This window comes from Eretmochelys imbricata, chromosome 16, assembly GCF_965152235.1.
Source record: "Eretmochelys imbricata isolate rEreImb1 chromosome 16, rEreImb1.hap1, whole genome shotgun sequence".
NCBI classification, from domain to species: domain Eukaryota; kingdom Metazoa; phylum Chordata; order Testudines; family Cheloniidae; genus Eretmochelys; species Eretmochelys imbricata.
In genome coordinates, this window is record NC_135587.1 from 21,347,222 (window position 1) to 21,368,047 (window position 20,826).

Below are 20,826 nucleotides of genomic sequence, written 5' to 3' on the forward strand. Positions count from 1 at the left end.
GGAGAGACCTCAGTCATCAAGTCGTCTTTATAAAACCCTTTGAGTGATACAGCATTAGCCCCTTCTCTGCCGTATTAAACTTTCCCATCAAAGAGGAAGCAAAAAAGTCTTGGAGACAAAATGCCCTCTGCAGTACTCAAGCATTCAGATACTGTAGTGATGGGGCCATAAAAGTACTTAGATGGAGATAGTTTAGAGCCCTCTATTCAAGGGTCTCAAGGTGCTTTGTAGACATTATGGGCTTGCATGTACATAGTGCTTGTCACCTGCAGACCTCAGAGCACTTTCTTGTTATGTCCCTTTTACAGATGGGAACAGCAAGGCGTGGGGAGCTGTTGAAATGATTTGCCCAAGATCACATAGGCCAGGCCTACACTAGAAAAGGTTTGCCAGTATGCCTACACAGGCAAAACCTCCTAGCATAGATGCAGTTTACACCAGCTAAGAAGTCCTTTTGCTGACATAGCTTACACCAGTTTGGTGAGCGAAATAAGCCAAACCGGCAAAGCCGCTTTTGTGCATAATTGTGCTAGACCTTTTGCTGGATTGAAAATGTTGCCCCACCCCCCACCAAAAATAAATAAAAATCACACCACTAAGCGACATTACTATACCAGCAAAAGTTTCTAGTGTAGCCCTGGTTATAACCTGTCAGTTGCAGAGTGGAGCACACCTCCTGGGTGAAACGCCAACGAACAAATCCTTTCCACAGATCAGTGCTAATGCTACATACAATGCAGGCTTCGCGAGAGAGGGATTTACATTACCGACAGGGGATGCACAAAGGCCAGAATCTCAGATGATGATCTCCCCAGGACAGACATTTACCTTGCAGCTATAAAACCCTTGAGAAGATGCAAGCAACCTAACCTCCTGCAGAACATTCCACAGGGAGTATTTCTCCAGGTCACCGCGAGACTGGACTAATCCGTTGTGGGAATTTCTCTTTACATCAATTATTTTTTCTTTACTATAACAAACACAACACAAAAAACAAAACAACCACCCCAAATCATGGCTAGGTGCTTCAAGCTCTTGATAGTGGGACCCTGTGCATCTCTTGTAGGGCGGTGTCATTCTGTATGTGTGAGAAAGAACCATTCGTCCTCTCCCCTCAGCCCCAGGCACCTGGCCTGGTGGTTGTGTTCTTACATTTAACGGTGCTATGTATTTCAGCTAAGAACATCACAACCATGGCCATTTCCCATGCCCTTGGCTGGACAAGGCAACTGCTTACTGAACGTGCAACTTTGAACCGAATACAGCATATACCAAGAAGCAGGTTTAATGGTAACAGGGCTCTCGTGCTACCATCTAAAGATGGACTCCTCCAGTTCAAAGGTAAAACAGAAACTTTTATGAGGGATTAAATATCCCCACAATTATTAGCCTCTCCCAAAATTAAAAGTTTGGAAGGGTTCATCAAAGGTGCCATGGGATGCCATAGGAGGCGTCATCTGGCATCTCCGGCCATATGTACATGCATGTGCCATGGGACGCCGGAAAAGGCATCATCCTGGCTCATCATTCTCTCAGATGCACCAATCCCTGACAGCAGAAGACAAGCTGAGCAATCTCCTCTGACATCTAGAAAAACAAACACATTGGTTTAATTAGCTCATTGCCTTCCGCTGTGACCTAAACAAGACTTGCTGGACTATACACTTATCCCAGAAAGGAGATTTGCTTAAGAAGAGAGGCAACTGGAGCTAGTTATGAAGTAGGCTAGAAAGGGAATCAAGTATTCTGAAACACAGGGTACGTATTTTTAAATGGCGTTCAGACAGAATTGGTGCCACTCTCAACTGCGCATCCCAAACAACTGACATCTGAATGGCTTTAGCTAGAGGCTTAATCCCCCAGGAGTATGAAGAATAGGCTTGTGGTTTAACAGCCGGGTAACGAGACCGTAGTATTCCTGCATCGCTAGGGGGCCAGTGCTTTACTGGAAGGTGCGGGGGAGCGGTTCCCTGCCCTCAAGAGCTCACAGTATAAATAAGATCGCCCAATCTAAATATCTAGTAAACAGCTGTTTGATCACCAGAAACCAGACCAGTGTGTGTTCCCCCTCATGCTTGGATCAATCAGAAGTAACTCTGGTGAAATCAAGGAAGTTTCACCAGTGTCAGAGCAGCATAAGGCGCAGACAGTTGCATGGCCACAGATGAGCTGTGGCCGAGCAGCACTTCCAAAAACCAGGCCACTTATGTAGCTAAGTATGGCGGTAGCTGCGTAACATCAAGCACCTAAGACTGACAGTGCTGGGAGCGTAGTCAGGAAATGTGAATGATCCTTGGGCAGCTGGGTTTGCTAGAAGAGGCGGAGGCTTTCCTCAAGTGAGGGCTAGTAGGAAAGGGTTAAAATCTCTCCAAAGCTCCTGGGAAAAGGTGATTGTTTTTTTTGCAGGGGTGCCATCTTGAATCCCTGCAATTTATCTTACTCTGTCTGAACTGCAGGAATGGGTCTGCCGCCCCGCTGAAGCTATTTGCTACCTGCCCTTGAAATGGGCTGAAGGGAAACCAGTCTGTAAGGAAGCTCGCAACAGGGCAGCGGAGGAAAGTGGGAACCCCCAGACAGACTGGTTGCTTTCTTATTAGTGACACACAAACTCCAGTTCTGCACAGTTCAGCATTTGGGACCAGATGCCACCCAGACAGCTACAAGAGGCCACCACGAGCAGGCTTTGCTTTCCAGGCATTCTGAACAGCTGTCAGGCTAGGGGCAGGTGGGCCCTGGACAGGACATTGCTCTGCACAGCTCTCCACATGCTCATCCATCCTCATCTGCAGCATCCGCTGCTGGGCCCTCCCAGGGCTTCCCTGTGCAGAACAGATCAGCTATCCTGTTTGCATGTGACCTCCCTGCAACACCAGGCTCTAAACACTCACTGATCATCTGGCCCTTCAATAATTGTGGGCAGTGGCCCCTGGTATTCCTGTCCAGGCCCTCAGCCCTACCAATGCAATCTCGCTGGACTAAGCGATGGTATGGATGAGGAACTCATGCAAGGAGACAAGCGATAACGCTCTCCAAGAGGCCAAGCTGTCACATGCTGGTCTCCTGCTCTGCTTCCCGACCATAACGCTGCTGCTGTCAAGTGAAGTGGATTCAGGCTGACTTGCTGCTGGGTGTGAAAGCACAAACAGTCCTGGAGCAGCTTTCACTTAAGGGATGCACTGAAAAATTCCAGCCTGCTAGCTGGCTGGCAGAGACGGGTCTCTGCCTTCTGTCTAGCATCTCCACCCCCTTTTGACATGACCAACCCCCTTCCCTTCCCATCCCTCTGCCCAGCTGGCAGGTTTCCCCAGATCCACGCCAATTTCCACAAGGGAGAGAACCACCGCTGAGGAGCTGAGGGGAACGAGAGCAGGAGCTCTGTTTCATGTACCAAAGAGACCTGAGCGAAACCGTGGGGGGGGGAGGGGAGGGGAGGAGACTTGCGGGAAGCATAGCCTAGTGGTCTGAGCACAGATCTAGGAGCCACAACCTCACAAGTTTTAATCTCTCTCTGAAAATGACTCCCCTCCGTGGCCTTGGGTGAATCATTTAACCCTTCTGTGCCTCGGCCTGCAGAGAGATCAAACTCACCTTCCTCACAGCCATGCTGCAGGGATTGCGTAATGCCTGCGAAATGCCATGCGCTAAGGCCTGTCTTACTATTTAGAGCAGAGCCTGAAAAACGAGGCTCCGAACGAGCTGTGCCCTTGCCCAGGGAGCCATCTCTCTCCGCCGCCGAGCAGTGACACCCCACCCCCAGTCTCTAACGGGAGCAGCAAGCACACATTGGGCTGTTTATGCCTCCTGCTCTCTGGATCCCATCCCAGCACAGGACAATGGTTTCCATTGTTGGCAGCTGCCTTGGCTTCCCCTTGCTATTTGCACAGCAGGTTCCCTTCATTTTCTCCAAGAAGCAAAAACCTGCCAGTAACAGGCTCTTAACTTGCCCCTCCCATCACAAGAGGCTCTTTGGCTTCATAGCAGGCGTCTTACCTTGGGTAGAAGCCCCTCTACCCTGGGTAGAAGGTTTCCCGCCTGGCCCCATTTCCCCAGCCTGCTTCTACGAGGCCCATCATCTTCTAGGAGTGAACGGGGCATGTGGTTTCCAAGGCCTGTTCTGCCCTCAGTCACTCTGCTGAAAGTGCCAAAGAGGTGCCAGGTGTGAACACATGTCCATGAGGCACTGAATTCTCCTATGTGATACTAAAACGACCTACCTGAACCCCAGGCAGAAACTAATCAGATGCAGTATCATTTCATGCATAGAGCTCGAAGTGCTTTACAAAGGTGGGTAAGGCAGCTCCCCATTATAGACAGGGAAACCGAGGCACAGAAATGGGAAGTGACTTGCTTAAAGTCACATAGCAGGTCAGGAGCAGAACCAGGCATAAACCGGAGCCTTCCTACTCCCAATCTGGTGCCCTATCCCCTGGACCATAATCCCCTAGGCCTGCTGGAAATGAGGATGCGGGACTGGAGAGGGAGGGGATGTCCTGGCTGCTCTTCTCATTCATAATAAAACAGGTTCTGGTGGGGAGGCTGCATGTGAGCTCCGATCAGGACGCCTGCTCTGTCTGCACACGGCCATTGCAATGCCAGTCTCTAAATCCGTGGTTCTCAACCCATGTTCCATTGTGGGCCACCTATCCTGGTCTCTATGAGCTACGTGGGCCGTATCCACACAACATATATACTACCTGTATAGCCCTGAGGATGTCACATGGGCCACAGCTGTGTGCTGATTGGCCTCTAAATTTTCACGGCTTTCTGACGTTCTTTGAGTGAACAAATTCTGTTCCAGCCCAGATCCAGCTGGCTGGGTGGTAACTCCCACACCTGCCACCGTGGGAAGACTGAATAACTGCCTCACTTAAACAGAGCCAGTAGGCGCAGCCAGAACATGAGTCACTGCTGCCCCGGGGATGCAAAGTGCAACGCAAGGCAGCCGGATATGGAAAGAAGGCTCAACCTCTTGGCCCAAGAAGCAGAGAAGGTGGGGTAAGGGCAGGAAGGACAGGATCCTGCACAGAGCCATCTCGAAACTGGTGATGGGCCAATCTCAGAAGGTTCGTCTGGGATGAGCCCCGACAAGTGTGGATGGCATAGAAGCCTCCATCCTGAGACCTCTGAAATCAAATGCAAACCTCGTACCACTTAAAGCAGAGCAGTGGGCCTGGTTCCTATTCCTGCCTCTGCCCCTGCCTCACTCTGTGACCTCAGGCAAGTCACGTCACTGCTCCGTGCCTCAGTTTCTCCCGCTCCTCATTGAGGACGAGGAGACTCCTTCTCCTTTGTACAAGGCTTTGAAGCCTATAGGTGTAATGGGCTCTAGCAAGTTCTACGTGTTATTTACTCAGGGGGGACAGGTCCAAGCCCTCGTGTCAGAAATCTCATGAGAACAGGTTCTCTAGGGAGATTCATGGCCTTTGCCTTTCCCCGACACTCACCGATTTTGTGAGGGAGACTCTCCCTCTCTGGAGGGTGAAATTGTGGTATGGGCCCAGACTCTGGGAAGAGACTCAAAGTCTAAAGGCACCAGTGAAAACAGAAGATGAAGCTCCCTGCGCTTGCCCAACCCCTAGCAATTCAGTGGGGGAGTTTTGGGCAATGGGCCTGGTCAGTTACATTTCTCCAAACTGGTTCCTCAACCTAGTGGTGACTGGGTGAAACTCAAAACTGTGTTATGCTGGAGGCCAGACCAGATGATCTAATGGTCTCTTCTGATCTTAAAGCCTATGAAATCTTGGTTCCCTAAATTAAAATAGAAGTGCCAACCTCTCCTGAGCAGAAGTACTGCAAAACCCTTTGTTTTCCAGTTCTGCTGCATTCAGGCCCACATACCCGTGCTCAGAGGAACGGCTAGAGCCCATTTATTTGCTCCTTCTTTGTTCCTCTGGCTTGTTTTTGTTTGTTGCTTTAAGCTCGGCATGTTTGGGTTGCATGACAAGGTCGCTGATTTCACAAGACTTTTACAGCCGCCATCCCGCTCCTCTGGCCTCCAGCTTTGTCTCCACACAGCCAATTGTTCAAGGAATATTAATTAGATCACAAGGAACCCAGCAAGAGGAGCCAAAACAGCAGAAGAGACGGATCAGATGTGAGCCTTTTCCAAACATAATGCGATGCCCATTAATTAGACGTGAAAATAACCAGCAGAAAACGTCTGTAGTTTGACAATACAGCGGGCTGTGTTTCAGTTCTAGGCCCAGATTCATGGAGACCATAAGTGAGAAACTGCCAGAGGAATCTAGAAAGCAATTCAATTGACTTCAAACAGGTAGAATATTTCTAACAATGCTCTCCCTTCACCATCTGCTGATTTTAGCATCCACATGAATAAAGAGCCACCAAATAACCTTCCCCATGCTCTGAAATGGAAAGGGTTGGGGTGTTCAAAGAGCTTCTCATCACAAAATTTACTGACCCCAAAAAGCATGACTTGTCCCAAAGTCAAACCGAGCATCAGTTCTACGTTTTGCCTGCTTCCTGGTACAGACACACATTTTCCTCTGTCTGTTTCCCTTGCTGTGAATTGCTGCTATTAATGGTAACCATGCTTTTGTTACACATTGGGACCATCAGAGGCACCCACTGAAGTGCCTTGCAACCATTATCTGAGCCTCACTGCTCCCTTGCGAAGCTGAGGAGCATGATTAACCACCCCTGTGCATCAGTGACTTCAGCAAATTCTCACAGGGAAGGAGTTAGTCTCAGGCTATGGCTACACTGCAATTAAAAACCCCTGGCTGGCTCGTGCCTGCTGACTGGGCTCATGAGGCTCGGGCTAAGGGGCGGCTTAATTACATTGTGGATGTTCAGGCTCGAACTGGAGCCTGGGTTCTAGGACCCTGCAAGGTGGGAAGGTCCAAGCTGCAGCTCAAACCTGAACGTCTACACCACAACTCGACAGCCCCTTGGCACGCACGGGCCAGCCATGGGTGTCTAGTTGCAGAGTAGACATCCCCCAAGAGCCAGGGACACAACCCAGGAGTCTGTCTTCTAATTCCTGTGCCTTAACTACAAGGCCATCTTTCCTCTCATTATATACACGCAACTATTGTCACACAGAGTCACTGAAAAGGCACTCATGCTGTGGCATCATTAACATTTACCCTAACAAATCTGAGCGTGTCCTTGTCTCTCTTGAAGTGAAAGCTCATCCTTACACAGCACAAATACACCTTTTAGTGACAGCCCACGTCCTATAGTTGTTTCCATGGGTGCAGATACACAGAGAGCTACAAAGACAAATATGCATCTATTCTACAGAGGAATACAGCTCTGCAAAACCTCTGCAGCAAAGGAAAAACCCAGGGGTGGGTTGTCAAAATTCATCTGGTTTGGGGCTTCACTGAAAGCCCTAACTCAGGCCTAGGTTAGGTGATCATTTCATCCACTGCCGAAATGCAGCTACATCTGGGGTAGAACGTGGCAGCTTTTTAAACACAACCTCTAGGGAAGCTACAATTTCTGCTTTAACAGGAGGTGAAGAAGAATGCTGTATCCAATCAGGAAAGCTGCAGCGAGCAGGAAAATAAAAGATTAGGCTAATGGGTCAATGCTGTCCCGTGAGCGGGAGCTGGGGGGAGAAGAGACATTGGACCAATACCAGATTTTCCAACTCAGGTGAAAAAATGCTGGCTTTTTTTTTCCCCACAGTAGAAATGGGTCTGTATCAGTAAACTGTAGCCAGATAATCTTCAGCATCCTGGAAAACCCGTAAGCCCCACCCCGCAGTCACACCGCACCCAGCTTCTGGTAAAAGATGGCAAGAAGCCATGCTTCATAAATTACCATGTCACTGAAAGAAAGGACCGTATTTACCTCCCCTCTCGGACATGCCCGAGAAGTGCGGTGAAGTCCCTCCTTGGCAGGCCATAGTTCGTTAAGGAAAGCTCCGATCTTCGCCACTGGCCCACCTTTCATTCCCCCTCACTCCCGCGCACCCCTCAGTCCGTCACTTTTTTATTAAGTGGTTTTTTTTTTAGTTTTTTTTTTTTTAAAGAACATTTTGTCCTTCTCTTTGGAACAAACCTGACCCTGGAAACCCGATCCGTGGCACCGCTGATGAATGAGGTCATTATAACCTATAAAAGCCTCAAACAAACAGTGCCGTCTGATTAACGCAGCCACTCTCCCGTTCTCTGATAATTAGGCACGTAGACCGGCATGGCTTTCAGTCAGTCCTAAACGCGCTCAGATTAAAGGGGAAAACAAAATCCGGCTTTGGATGCTAACCCGGCACAACACCAGCCTTGGGCTTGGAGGGGGCAAGGTTGATGGGCCTAAGATTTGCTGCCCCTCCCGAGTTCACTCCCTTGCATATTAGTTTCGGTTATCAACCTTCCCCTTCCCCCTCTCTCTTTAGCCCTGCAAAAGGCTTAACCCTTCCAGCACTGGCCGATCTCCAGGGGTTTGAGACCTTGAGGACTGGGGAGCTAGGGGCATGGTGCCAGGGTGTGGGACAGTTTCTGGATGCTGGGAGGGGGAGCAAGCCACCCAATCTGCCTCTGCCTGGTGGGAAGCGCAGTCTTCCTCCAGGCTCAGCTCAGCTCCAGTCCTGCGTTCACTTGGGAACCAGTATGTGGGGGAGTCGTATCAGGGAGGCAGGTCTGGAGGGAGGAGGAGTGAACAGCACTAAGTACCTGAGGCCCCAGCTCCGATCATCCTGTCTAGATGGGGAAACGGATCAGCTGAACTCCAGAGCTCTAATTATACATCTCTCCATGTGGACGCAATTTTGGAATAAAGTGACTTTTTCCCCCCACATTGCTTAAACTGCTTCCAATGCAACACGGAAAAAAGAGGTCGCTCTTATTCCAGAACAGCCGTCGGCCCAGGGAGCTAGGCTGGCAGAGCCACAGTGTGATTATACTAGTGCAGCTTATTAGCAACCTCTCGGTTGCTAGCAAGATGCTGCTATTATCCAAAAGTTTCCAGTAAGCCAAAGGCCCGTGCCTGAGACAGCAGCGTGGGGCGGCCCCACGGGGACCCGCTGCCTGCACAGGACGTAACAGGGGAGGCCTGGCTGGCATCCAGCGCTGCAGGGAAGGCTGTGGGCAAGGAAGGTGGCAGTGGGGAGGGGAGTCCTGGGGATTCAGGGGGTTGCATGGGTCCTCTCCTTGCCCTCTCCTGGCTGCACTCTGTCCTGGCACCAGGCTCAGCACATCACAGCACTTCCTTCCCTGGCTGCAGCCCTGCAAACCTGCCTGTGGCCAGGGCTTGCCACGGGAAGCAGGAGCTACTGGCATGTCAAATGGTTACCAATAAGCTGCATGGCAGCTGCCAGTATCCAAATCCCATTAACGTTAAAGCGAGTGGGACGGGATCTTGGGCAAGCGTCGCTAATGACCGAAAGTGGTCTTTATCGGGATTCCAAATAACCAGCAGCCACTGTGCAGTTCTGCCTGTCAATTTCCCCACATAGACAAGCCCTGTTATACAGTGGGAGCCGTCACAGCTGGCTGCCTGCCCACCAGCTGGGATTATCAAACACACCCAGCCCCATCGCACTAGAAGACAGACTAGGTCAGGACTGAGGCAACTTGGCCACGCCACATGGGGGCATCTTGCCCTGCTGGGTCTGCTGTGAGGCTAAACATTGCGTCTCAGATGGGCACACAGGCTCTTTTCAGCCACATTCAACTCTGTCGTGGAACCAAAAAACTAGGAAGCAAATTCAAACTTCTAGGTTAATTCCCACCTCCATTCAAAACAAAAACATCTGCCAAAGGGAGGAAGCTTCTAATGAGGTGCTGCAAACAACGGAGGACACGAGCTAATTAATTGACGAACAGAGACGTGAAAGGACGGCTTTACAAAATGAGGCCAGTGGCCTGGTTGGTACGGCTGCAGCATTCCAAACTAGCTTTGAGCACGCTCAGCTCCACTCCTGTGCAGCACAGGGCCTGAGCCTGGACGAAAGCGTTTGCAGCTCGAGTGCTGTGAATCCTCTGGAAAGGCATCTGGTATTTCAGCTCCAGGCTCCACCTTCAAAATCAACACCCTACGCAAACAGTGATGGCTAATTTCATTTAAGAAACACACTCACACCGCTGTGCGATCCTCTTTCAATCTGTTGCAAATAACAAAATAATCAACGCGGGAGAAAAGTGTCAGCCCTTATGAGGTCATATTTAATTAACCAACAGCCCCGCCCCCAGACGTTACTGCATGTATGGGGAGAAACAAGGTCTGTTTGATGCATGAAGGATATTGGTGTAAGAGATGCCATGTATTCAGCATCGCTAGATATAAATTATTCTGGGGGTACTTTGACGCTAGTTTTTGGCATGCAGAGGGCCCGTTTTCATTGTGCTCTCCAAAAACACGCACACTGCAAGCGCCATCCTTCCAGCCAAGAATTGCAGGGCACCGTTTGGTGACATGCAGTGTTTTCCCCCTCACCCACAGGGGCCTGGGAACGGTGAGACGGTGAGATACAGAATCTGGCTATGGACACAGGCCATGGGGGCGGGAGGGGTCAGACAGCCCGTTGCCAGCGTGCTAAGTTGTGTCTGCCCACTTCCAAAGAATAGAAACCCCGAAGCAGAGGTGACGAGAGCTGGTTAGAACAAGTCGCACCAAACAGGTTTTCATCCGCATTTCCCAGTTCGTCGAAACCAAAACCTTCCACAGAGACAGTTTGATTTTGATAAAGTCTCAGGAAAGCCAGGCAGGCTTTCAAAACCTGCCCGGTGTCCTGCCAGTTCCTCTGTCTGGCTTTCAGCAACCCACCTGCCAGGCTACAGGGAAGCCAGGATTCCAGAGTCTGCAGTCCCAGGGGCAGGGACTTCCAGGTCCTGTGGCCACAGGCCAAGCAGCCAGGCAGAGTGTGCCCCGGAGTCATTTCCAGGTCCATGATCTCAGACCCCAGGGCTTCCCCTTTTACAGAGAATTTTACATTTTTCTGTTTATATTCCTAATTGGAATGAAAGCAAATTTGAAACATCAAAATCCTCCGTGAAATGGAATTGCCTTTCTACACACACCTCTCCTCCCTCGATCTGCCCCACCCCCAAATCAGCAAGGGATGTGCAGGGCTCTGCTTGGTTACATCCTGGGCCGGAGGTGAAATCAAAGCCCTTTTGTCCCCTGCAACAAAGTCATGCAACATCTCACCTTTTCTCTTGGGAAACAGGGAAATGCCCGTACAGCTTTCAGGGATGAGTGAGGCCCTGAAATGTTGAAGCATGTCACTCACTGCAGGTCAATGCAAGGGCTTGTTGGAGGCTCCTTTCCCAGGCACCCACGAGTGGCCAGACAGCCAAACAAACAGTGACCATCCTTTGGAAACTTGCTCCGTCACCCAGAGCAGTCAGAGGGCGCGTCGGGAGCTCAGCAGAGTGTTGCCGGAGAGGAAGTAGAGGGTTCGTTGCCCGTCACAAGAAGATTTCGTTCAGAATTCATAGCGATGCTGTTAATCTGCATCTCTCTGCTCCCTGGAGCCCAGTTCTCCACCACCCTGCACCTTGGCTCATGTACACACCTGTGCAGAGCATGGCGCCAAATCCGGACTCTGCACGCACTCACACCACTGGCACGACTTCCCGCCCATGTGGCACAGTGGAAAACGATTCCGCAAGAGGCAAGGAAGGGGAGAATCAGGCCCCAGTCTTTTCCTGGTGACAAACAACAAAACCCCCTTTGTTCCCAACAATTGTCTTGGGCCTCCCTCCATCTATGGAACATTTAATGCAGCCATGCCCTATAGCACTCGCACCATCCTCTTTGCATCCTTCTCCCGCTCCGGCTTTCGCGCCTTCTCCTGCGTTGCTCTTGACACCTGGAAATACCTCCCTCTTCACGTGCGCCAAACAATCTCCCTCCTCCTCCAGGAAGCCCGCACTTCTCCCAGGTTCCCATCTCTCAGCAACCACATAAACAGAGATCTCTGCATCACCTCCGGTTTTTGCAGTCATCTGATGTACTGCGTCTGAACTGTTCTGTCTGAGTCAGGTGTCCTTCAGACCCTAGCAGGCAGGGACATATGTCTATCCATATGTTTATAAAGCACCAAGAGCGCTGTCAGCACTTAGCAACAACAAAGACAATGGTGATGAGCAGCATTTTGCCTTCAGCTGGTCAGCTCAGAATGAGTCTGAGGAAATGCCTCTTCACACGGAGGGTAGTCACAACCTGCGGAACTCACTGCTGCAGGAGGCCAGACAGTCAAATACTGCAAAAAAACCTTTCCACTTAAGAGGCGGCTCCCACACACTTCTGGATGCAAGACAATCACTGCAAGGGCCAGGGCCTTTCCCCATTGCTTGTGTCTAGATGCATTGTTGGGGAGGCTTTCACCTTGTCCAGAAATACTGACTATTGCCAGAGGCTGGATACCAGACTTAGAGGACCAACAGCAACACTTATGACTCCTATTGTTTTAACTTTGCTTTACATTTTAAACCAACTACGTGCAAGAAAACTAGCAGCTCCAAAGACACGTGAACAGAGCAAGAGATCAGAAACTCCAACCTGCCTTATTTCAAGAAAAGGGCACCGTGGGGAAGTAAGGGAGTATAGGTACAATGTAACGGAGAGTGAGTCTCCCCGCCGGGGTAGACAGACTTGCCCTAGCTCCTCTCCAGCTAGCGTGCTAAAAGCACGGTGGACGTTACGGCATCAGCAGTGACTCGGACTTGCCGCCTGAACTTGGACCTCCCCCAAGGGGTCAGGCGGACTTGGGCGGCTAGTCAGTGCCGCGATGTCCACACTGCTACTTTTAGGGTACTAGCTCAAGTGGCACTAGTGTGAGTCTGTCTGCTGGGGCGGAGAGCCACGCTCCCAGCTGCAGGGTAGACGTACCCAAAGAGACTACAGTTCTTGAGACTTACCTTGCGCTTCGTAGCCAGCGGAATGACGGGTTGCATCCCCATCCTCATCGCCAAGGGCTGACTTCAGCTGGGCTACGTTCATTCGAGCCGTCAGCTCACCATTCCGATCCCCGATCTGCAAAGCCAAGACCAGCAAGGGAGCTGTTGAAAGGGCAACGTGCCACGGGCCTGCGTCCTCTGTGCAGATTCAGAAAGCCCTGGCAGACCCAGGCAACGTTGCATCACGCACACAGCTCGGCTACGCTGTGTGCCATCACTCCAGCAGCATCAGGCGTTGTGGGACAGATGCTGGAGGACTGTTAAGGTCAACATGAGTAAAGCAGCGTCTACGCTCACGCTGCATCAACCTCAGGACATCGACCAGGCTCAAAGCCACTCAGGGAGCTGGTGTTACTGCATCACCTTACCAGGGCATTTACATCAGTGGGGGACAAATTTAAGTGTAGACTCATGCATAACCAGGTCAGTGCAAGGCAGATAATGTCATTCTAACTTTGTAGTGTAGAGCAAGCCTTAGCAGCTGAACGGACCGTGCATCTGTGGGGCTTGGATCAGTACTAAACCAGAGTTGGATGCTCTAGAAGAATTCCATTCTGGAGCAGATCCTTGGGTTTTATGTTCTCCCTAGCAATATCCCAGGACAAACTGCCCCAAAAGAGGTCTTTTCTGAAAGTTAATGACATGCTGGTGAGTAACATCCTTGTGAAATGTCTGTATTAACGCTATATGAGGAAACAGGGATACTTAATGATATTGTGCTTTAAAGCCCGTGGCCAAGCAGGGAGAAACAGCTGGCTTCTCTCCTGTTTGGGTGGGGTACTTATTTACCTGTGTCCTAGGTAAATTAAGCATGGTGGAATCAAAACAATGGAAGCCCCATTTACATATAAGGGGATGGGAAGCCCCCAAGAAGGGAGAAACAGTGTGAGGCCATCCTGCCTCTTGAAACCAAGTCACTGAATTTAGGAATATATAAGCAAGGACAGAAGCAATCTTTGGCTTCCATCATTAGACAACCACAAGGGAACTGAGCTTTTGCAAGCTGAGAAAGATGGGTCCCTTAACCACAGGGGGAGGGAGGAGGAAGGGGGACATGAAGTCTCTGGTACCTGAATACAGGTGAGAAGCCTGCTTAGGCTAAGAACTTGCACCTAGGAAGACAAAGGAAGCCAGAACCTTGTACTTCTATGGAAGGTCCTGACTGAGAGAAAGTCAGCCAAGGCTGGGAAGGAGAGTGACTGGTGTGAAAAGCCATCCAGAATAAAGCCTGTACCTTGCTAAATTAAGTTTTAGATGCATGTTTTCTCTTTTATTTGCTTGTAACCCTTTCTAACTTTATTCCCCTTACTTGGCATCACCTATCCTATGCCTTGTTCATAAAATTTGTTTTATTTTTACTACAGACTAACTCAGTGCTGGGTTATTTACCCCAGTTAAGTTAATAAGCTGCGATGTGCTTTTGTCTCTTTAAAGGAACAAACAAACCTCATTATTTCTCTGAACAGTCCAGGAGAGGGCTGGACATTGAAGAGACCATGCAGAGAAAATCTGGGACTGGGAATGTGTTGGGATCACCTGATTGGTTATAACCAAGACCGGTGGAACTGAGGGGCTGTGGACAGGCTGCTAGGGTTACCAGAGACCTGCACGGGACACACCCCGCAGCCATCTTATGCACTTAGCCACCATAAGCTGGAAGTGAGGACACACCATGTAGAGAGAAAGAATTTGGCCTTGCTTAGGCAGACAAAAACATCTACACATCTGCAGTGTTACTAACAAAGATAGCTCAGCTTGGTCTGGGTGCCTGTGTTTGTAAGTTTCTTGATAGAGCTGCTTTTCCAATAAGTACAAATTATGAGTTCTTTGCTGTTGCTAGAGAAATTTTTAGCTTATCTGAAGTTACTCTGAGTTATGCTTTCTTTTGAGTTACTTATAAAAAGATTAGCTAGAGTGTGTACTTTGGAGAAGTTTGGATTTTCTACGAGCAAGGAGACACTGACATCAGTCTCTCCAGCGGCTAGGACAGAGGTGGGCAAACTACGGCCCGCGGACCACATCTGGCCCGCGGGACCGTCATACCCGGCCTCTGAGCTCCTGACTGGGGAGGACCCTCCCCTGCTGTCCCCCCTCCCCTGCAATTACGCCGCTGCGTGGGCAGCGTGGCTGGCTCCGTCAGGGCAGTGGGGCTGCGAGCTCCTGCTGCTCTGAGTGGCATAGTAAGGGGCCGGTGGCGAGATTGTGTAGGTGGTCCCGGGGGGGCAGTCAGGGGACAGTGAGCAGGGGGCGGTTGGATGGGGCGGAGGTTCTGGAGCAGGGCGGTCAGGGGTCGGGTAACAGTGGGGGCTGGATAGGGCGTGGGAGACCCGGGGGGCCTGTCAGGGGGCGGGGGTGTGGATAGAGGGGTTGGATAGGTGTGGGAGACCCGGGGGGCTTGTCAGGGGGTCGTGGTGAGGTCCCGGGGGGACAGTTATGGGCGGGGGATGCTGGGAGGAGGAGGTTAGGGGACAAGGAGCAGGGGGGGTGTTGGATGGGTCAGAGGTTCTGAGGGGGGCAGTCACGGAGCGGGAAGTGGGAGGGGTGGATAGGGGGCAGGGGCCAGGCTGTTTCGGGGTACAACCTTCCCTACCCAGCCCTCCATGCAGTTTTGCACCCCGATGTAGCCCTCGGGCCAAAAAGTTTGCCCACCCCTGGGCTCGGAGGAAGGCTGGCCACCGGAACTCTGCTGCTGCCACTGGACATCCCCTCAGACTAATGCCCAGACACTCAAGGTATGACTGGCATGCTTGTAGGCTGGCTGCCAGCATCCCAGGATGGGAGCTACAGCTGCAAAACTTTGTAAGGCATGCAGGGTTGCATGGCCAGTGGTGACATCACCAGTTATTGGTCTGGATCGTACCCTGAACCCCATGTCAATCCCAAATATTTTATCCATCAGCAGTGCAAAATGATGGTGGGGGGGGGGGTTGTGTGTCACTTTATAACTGCTGCTATCTCCTTAAAAAGCTCAACTCCACTGTGCTGAAGAACAAGAGAGATGAGCTGTCTAAAAGGTGGGAACAGACTGTGCAGGATTCGAACAGGTTTCCGCAAATATGGGAACTAACTAGCCAGGAGTCACCAGCACATAAAGGTCATTTGAAAGTAGCCTCTAATTTCTCTATCAACAGCAGTGTATTTTAGAAACGACATCTTGGTCATCCAGAGAACACAGCTCCTTAATAAATGCCTCACTGTGGCTTATCTTGTGGCCATTCGAGATAGTCCCTATGGTGTGAGCAGTCTTAAAAACAAAGTAATAAATCCCCATGTTATCTTTGACAAAGCACTGAATGCCAGTCAAAGGGAGCGAGATCAAACCATTTCTAGTTAGGCAGAAATCCTCTCCCGGTTACACCAGATTTGCTGTTGAGATGATCTCCAGAAAATTTATCCTGTTCTGGTTGGGTCCTAAAGTCCCAGACACGCTCTACGAAATGTTTAGCTGATTCCCACTTGTTTTGGATGACCCTAAAGGAAGAATTAATATCCGACAGAGAAATTCTGGCAGTGGACTGCTCGTGGGCACCTGTCAAAACACATAGGTCCTGAAGGGGGAATATGGGGACAGAGATTTCTGACCTAACCCTGGATCTCCCAAAACAGAGATGCTGCTTTGCTGTGAACGGAAAAATGGAAAAGTGGGCAGGGTCTAAAAGTTGGGACGTGGTCCACATTTTTTCTTGTATTTACATCCCTTGCTCTGTCATCTTGGAGCAATTTATGTCCCTAATCTGGCTCTTCACTCACTAAGAGCAGACGAATGCTAGAAATTAATACATGCCCTCCCCCCCGTATCCCTGAAACGGACATGATTTTTCAGCACCACTCCATATTTAGCAACATGGGGGAGTTTATTAGCCACCTGCCATGAGTAAACCCCTTCTGACACTGCCCTGTAATCAAAGCCATCAGCCCACAAAGAACACAGTATTGTAAATCCTCAAAGGCTTCCCCCCGCCACCCCCAGGAGCAGTCAAGGCTGCTATTGTTTCTGTCCTCCCATACCCATTCATCTGCAATGCCAACAGCTGAACCTCCATCTGGCTGTGAGTAATCAGCCCCACGCTGGAAGACTCCAACCCAAAGCCGAAAAGTCAATTTGTTCTAAAATGAACAGGGCCAACGAACAGTGTTTCTCCTGAATGGCTGACAAGTATAATTAAGTGTATAATTAGGCTGGTGTGTTAGCCCTACCCCAAGATTTAGCCAAGCTAATAGAGGCAGGAGAATGTACAAAGCACTTATAAATGGTGGTTTCAATTAATGCTTCAAAAGGGCAATTTCATCAACTGGGGAAAGCTTTAAAGGTACCATGGTTGATTTCCGCATATCAGGCTACAAAGGGTAAACAACAAAGCACATTTGCTGTCTAGATTTCTAAGCCACCTGAAAAGCCTTTGGCTTTGTCTAGATCAGAAAAGTTCCATCCATATAGTTAGATCGCTTAAAACTGATCTAGTTACACCAGTGCAAAACCCTAATGGAGACGCTTAAACTGGATTAGCCCTCACTTGTATTGATTTGAGCTAAATCAATATAAGCGAGGTTTGAACACGTTTAAATGTGGCTCTGGGGTTTGGACTCGGGTAGCTAGCTCGATAATATATATAGGAAAAGCAACATGTCAAAAACCCAACTGGCTTGGGCTTCAGGCTATGAGCCACATTCAGATCTAGAGCAAAGTGGGTGAAACTTCACTGATGCCTTCTGTGGGGTTCGCCCTGGGTCTGAACGTGCCCAATGTTTGTGGACAGAGGAAAGTGTTTTCTGGGGTAATTATATGATTGCTTTGGCTACCGCTGGATTAGCAACTCTCTTGTGCTGACCCTTTCGGTTATCTGTGCCCCAAGAGGCACCTTTATAAAAACATAAAAATAACAGCTCACAGTTTTAGGCTTGCAGATGATATTTGTCAGTCATTTCCTTGGTAGCGGTTTGAGCCACTCGAGGCGAGAGGTGCCAATGCTGTCCTTAAAAGATGAGTGACGCTTGTCTGGCTGCGGTTTGAAAACGCAGACCAAGGCCTGACTTGCTTCTCAGCCCCAGCCAAGCCTCTGTCTGCAAACCTGGGTGGAAGGCTCAGGAGAACTGGCTTCTGAGGGGGCCTCCCAGCACTTCTAAGCCAGAAATATGGTAAGAAGAGCCACATGGGGCTATTCTGGCCCTTCCACTCTGAACCTAGAGGCACCCAAGCGAGAGCAAAACCAGGATTGGGAGGAGAAAGGTAACCGTTTGGTTCTAGAACACAACACTGACACACAAGGGGTGTGACGCTGTAGGGAATACGGGAGACACTTTATGATGCTGTTGATACCAATACTATAAAATTGCAAGGAATCTGACCAGATATGCCATGTGTGGTATCTGTGAAAATGTTATAATTTGCCAAGTATGATCATCTTGTTTATATGTTTGTATCACTTTTGTATTGTAAGTTATAGATATGTAAACTGTCTGTTTTTCAAAACTTGTGCTGTGTTTCTGGGTGACACTCCCAGACGGATTGGCATCAGCACTGCCTAGCCTGTTCAATGCCCATCAAGAGTCATCAGCTGCACAATGAACCAATTGAAAGGAGCCAGGGGATACACCTATTGAGTCAGCAAGGCATGTGGTATGCCTGTGGACAGAGAACGCTAAGGTTTTTCCATGCCATGTATTGTGAAGCTTATGTTTGGGACACAGGAAGTACAAGCCACGTGGCAAAAAGACTATAAAAGGCAGCTGCATCAGCTCCATTTTGTCTTCAGTCCTGCTTCTTACCTCTGAAGTAACTTCTCTACAAACAAAGCTCCCAGCAAAGGACTGAATGACCCATCCAAGCCGTGGATGTGTTCCAGAGGGACTTTCAAGCCAGCAAACTCACCAACACTGCTAAGAACCTGATACATGAACTTTGAAGTCTCTGTATGTATCTGAGTGCTTTATCATATACCAACTCTCTTCTTGTTCTTTCTTTATAATACACCTTTAGTTTTAGGCACTAAAGGACTGTCTGGCAGTGTGGGATTTTGGGTAAGATCCAACTTAATATTTACCTGGCAATGTGGGGTTCAGAAGAACATTTTGTATAGTGGGCAGAGTTTTTCAAATAACTTCTCACTGTACTGGACCTAGGTGCTGACTGGGAGCCAGAGAACTAGAATGTGAGATATTTTTTTTTTAACTTGATGACCAGTGTGGGGATCAGAAGTACAGTCTGTAACACTGAAGTTAAACTCATCCACCAGTCAATCACCATTTTTGGGAGTATCTGCTTGCCCTTTTGCAGCCTGCCCTGACCTTGGCATTTTCAGTGAGGGCTACCCCAGGCACCCTGGGTCACAAGGGGGATGGCTCTTATTTTTTCCCATCTTTACACAGAAACGTTCCCTGCCCCTTTCTCAATCATGTTCCTTATGGTGCCACAGGGAACTGCCAGCCCTGAGTAAAACAATGTTTCTGCTCACCCAGAGATGTGGCCTCACATTGCATCTGAAGAGAAAAGCCATCACCCATCTCTTTCAGACCCCCTGATCCTCTACAGAACAGGACTGGGCTCTGAGTCAGCTACGTGCTCTCTGAGTTCAGCCAAAGTCACACAGCCCAGGTCTCAAATGCGGGTGTTCTCCTAAGTGGTTTGACACATTGTATTTAGGCTCCTCCATGCCAGCTGGAGCCCACCAGTGCAGAATAGCTTGGAAAGTGGGGCCCACCCTTTCCTTTTTGCCTTGACAAACACCCCCCAAAAACCATGCCAAGAAAGCAATTTGCAAACCAGGGCTGAGTTAGCCAGGTACAGTAACTATATTAGCAACAACTAAAAAGGCAGCCCCGGTGTCAGTGGGTCTCCCATGATGAGATTTTTCCAGCCTAGATTTGCAATTCTCAAAGATACCACATAAAAAACAAGCACCACACACGATGGAAGCTTTCAAGACTGGAGAAGAACTCCCTCAGTGTGTCTTAGCATAATCCAGGCCTTCTTCCCAACAGGGAGATCTGGTTCACCCTGATCCAGACTAGTTCATCTTACCTCTTGGGAGATTTCAAGATGTTTCCTTGCAAAGCGCAGGGCTTGGTCATGGTTCCCGAGAGAGACATAGGCATTTCCTAGACTCCAGCAGGCTCTTCCTTCTCCCACTCTGCAAAACAGGAAATCATCATCCATAGGCGTTCTGTGAGACACAGCAAAAAACAGCCATTTCAGAACCTGTATGTTTCTGGCTGCTCCTTGGAAGCATCAAAGGCCCTGTTTTCATGTTGATGTCTGTGCCCACTTTTGCACACATAATCAAGCCTATGGGTGAAATCCTCGATCCATTGAAGTCAATGGCAAAGCTCCCATTGATATCAATAGGGTCGGGATTTCACTCGGTATCTTACAGAGCAGCTATTTGCATGGCATCTCGCTGCACCTCGAATAGTGGGCTGCACACTTATAAGCCGCGCGTGCAAGCTGGCTGTGCAGAATGAGGGCACCCCCCCCTTTTGTAAAGGCAACCGGCTGGGACAGCTGACGCGAGCAGAGAAATCAGAGACCCTGGTGAAAAAAATGGCTCTAGACTTTAAAAAACCTGGGCCAGATAATCAGTGGGGTAAATCAGTGTAGCCCATTAACTGCTATAGAGCTTCATTGATTTATGCTGGTGGGAGATCTGATCCACTGCGTGCAAGGTCAACAGGCAAGAGGGGGATTTATTTTCAGTGCCTTGTGGATAAAATGGCCTTTTGAGAATTCCTCTTTCCTAAGACTGGTTGTAATCACTCAAAAACCACCTTGATTTTTTCTCTCCCGTCACCCAATCAATCAGTTTCCCCCCTTGCCGGACTTTCCCTCGTCCTGGGGCGAGCAGCTGCCTCTAAAGCACTCCCACCCCCCTGGAGAGCAGAGGGGTGGGAAACTGGCAATCACTCTGGGGGTCCCCCGTGCAGCAGAGCACACATGTGCCCGTCCTCATCTTCCAAACAC

At 49.7% G+C, this 20,826-nt stretch overlaps 1 protein-coding gene across 1 annotated transcript in view; it reads right to left on the reverse strand.

The window, feature by feature from the left end:
* The window catches only part of GPSM1 (G protein signaling modulator 1), a 143,619-nt gene that overhangs the window by 59,236 nt on the left and 63,557 nt on the right, over positions 1–20,826 (reverse strand). The window contains exons 8-9 of the mRNA XM_077835894.1: positions 19,891–19,999; positions 12,834–12,948 (exon numbers count right to left, since the gene is read on the reverse strand). Coding sequence (XP_077692020.1) covers positions 12,834–12,948; positions 19,891–19,999 — 224 coding nt within the window. The remainder of the gene's footprint in view (positions 1–12,833; positions 12,949–19,890; positions 20,000–20,826) is intronic.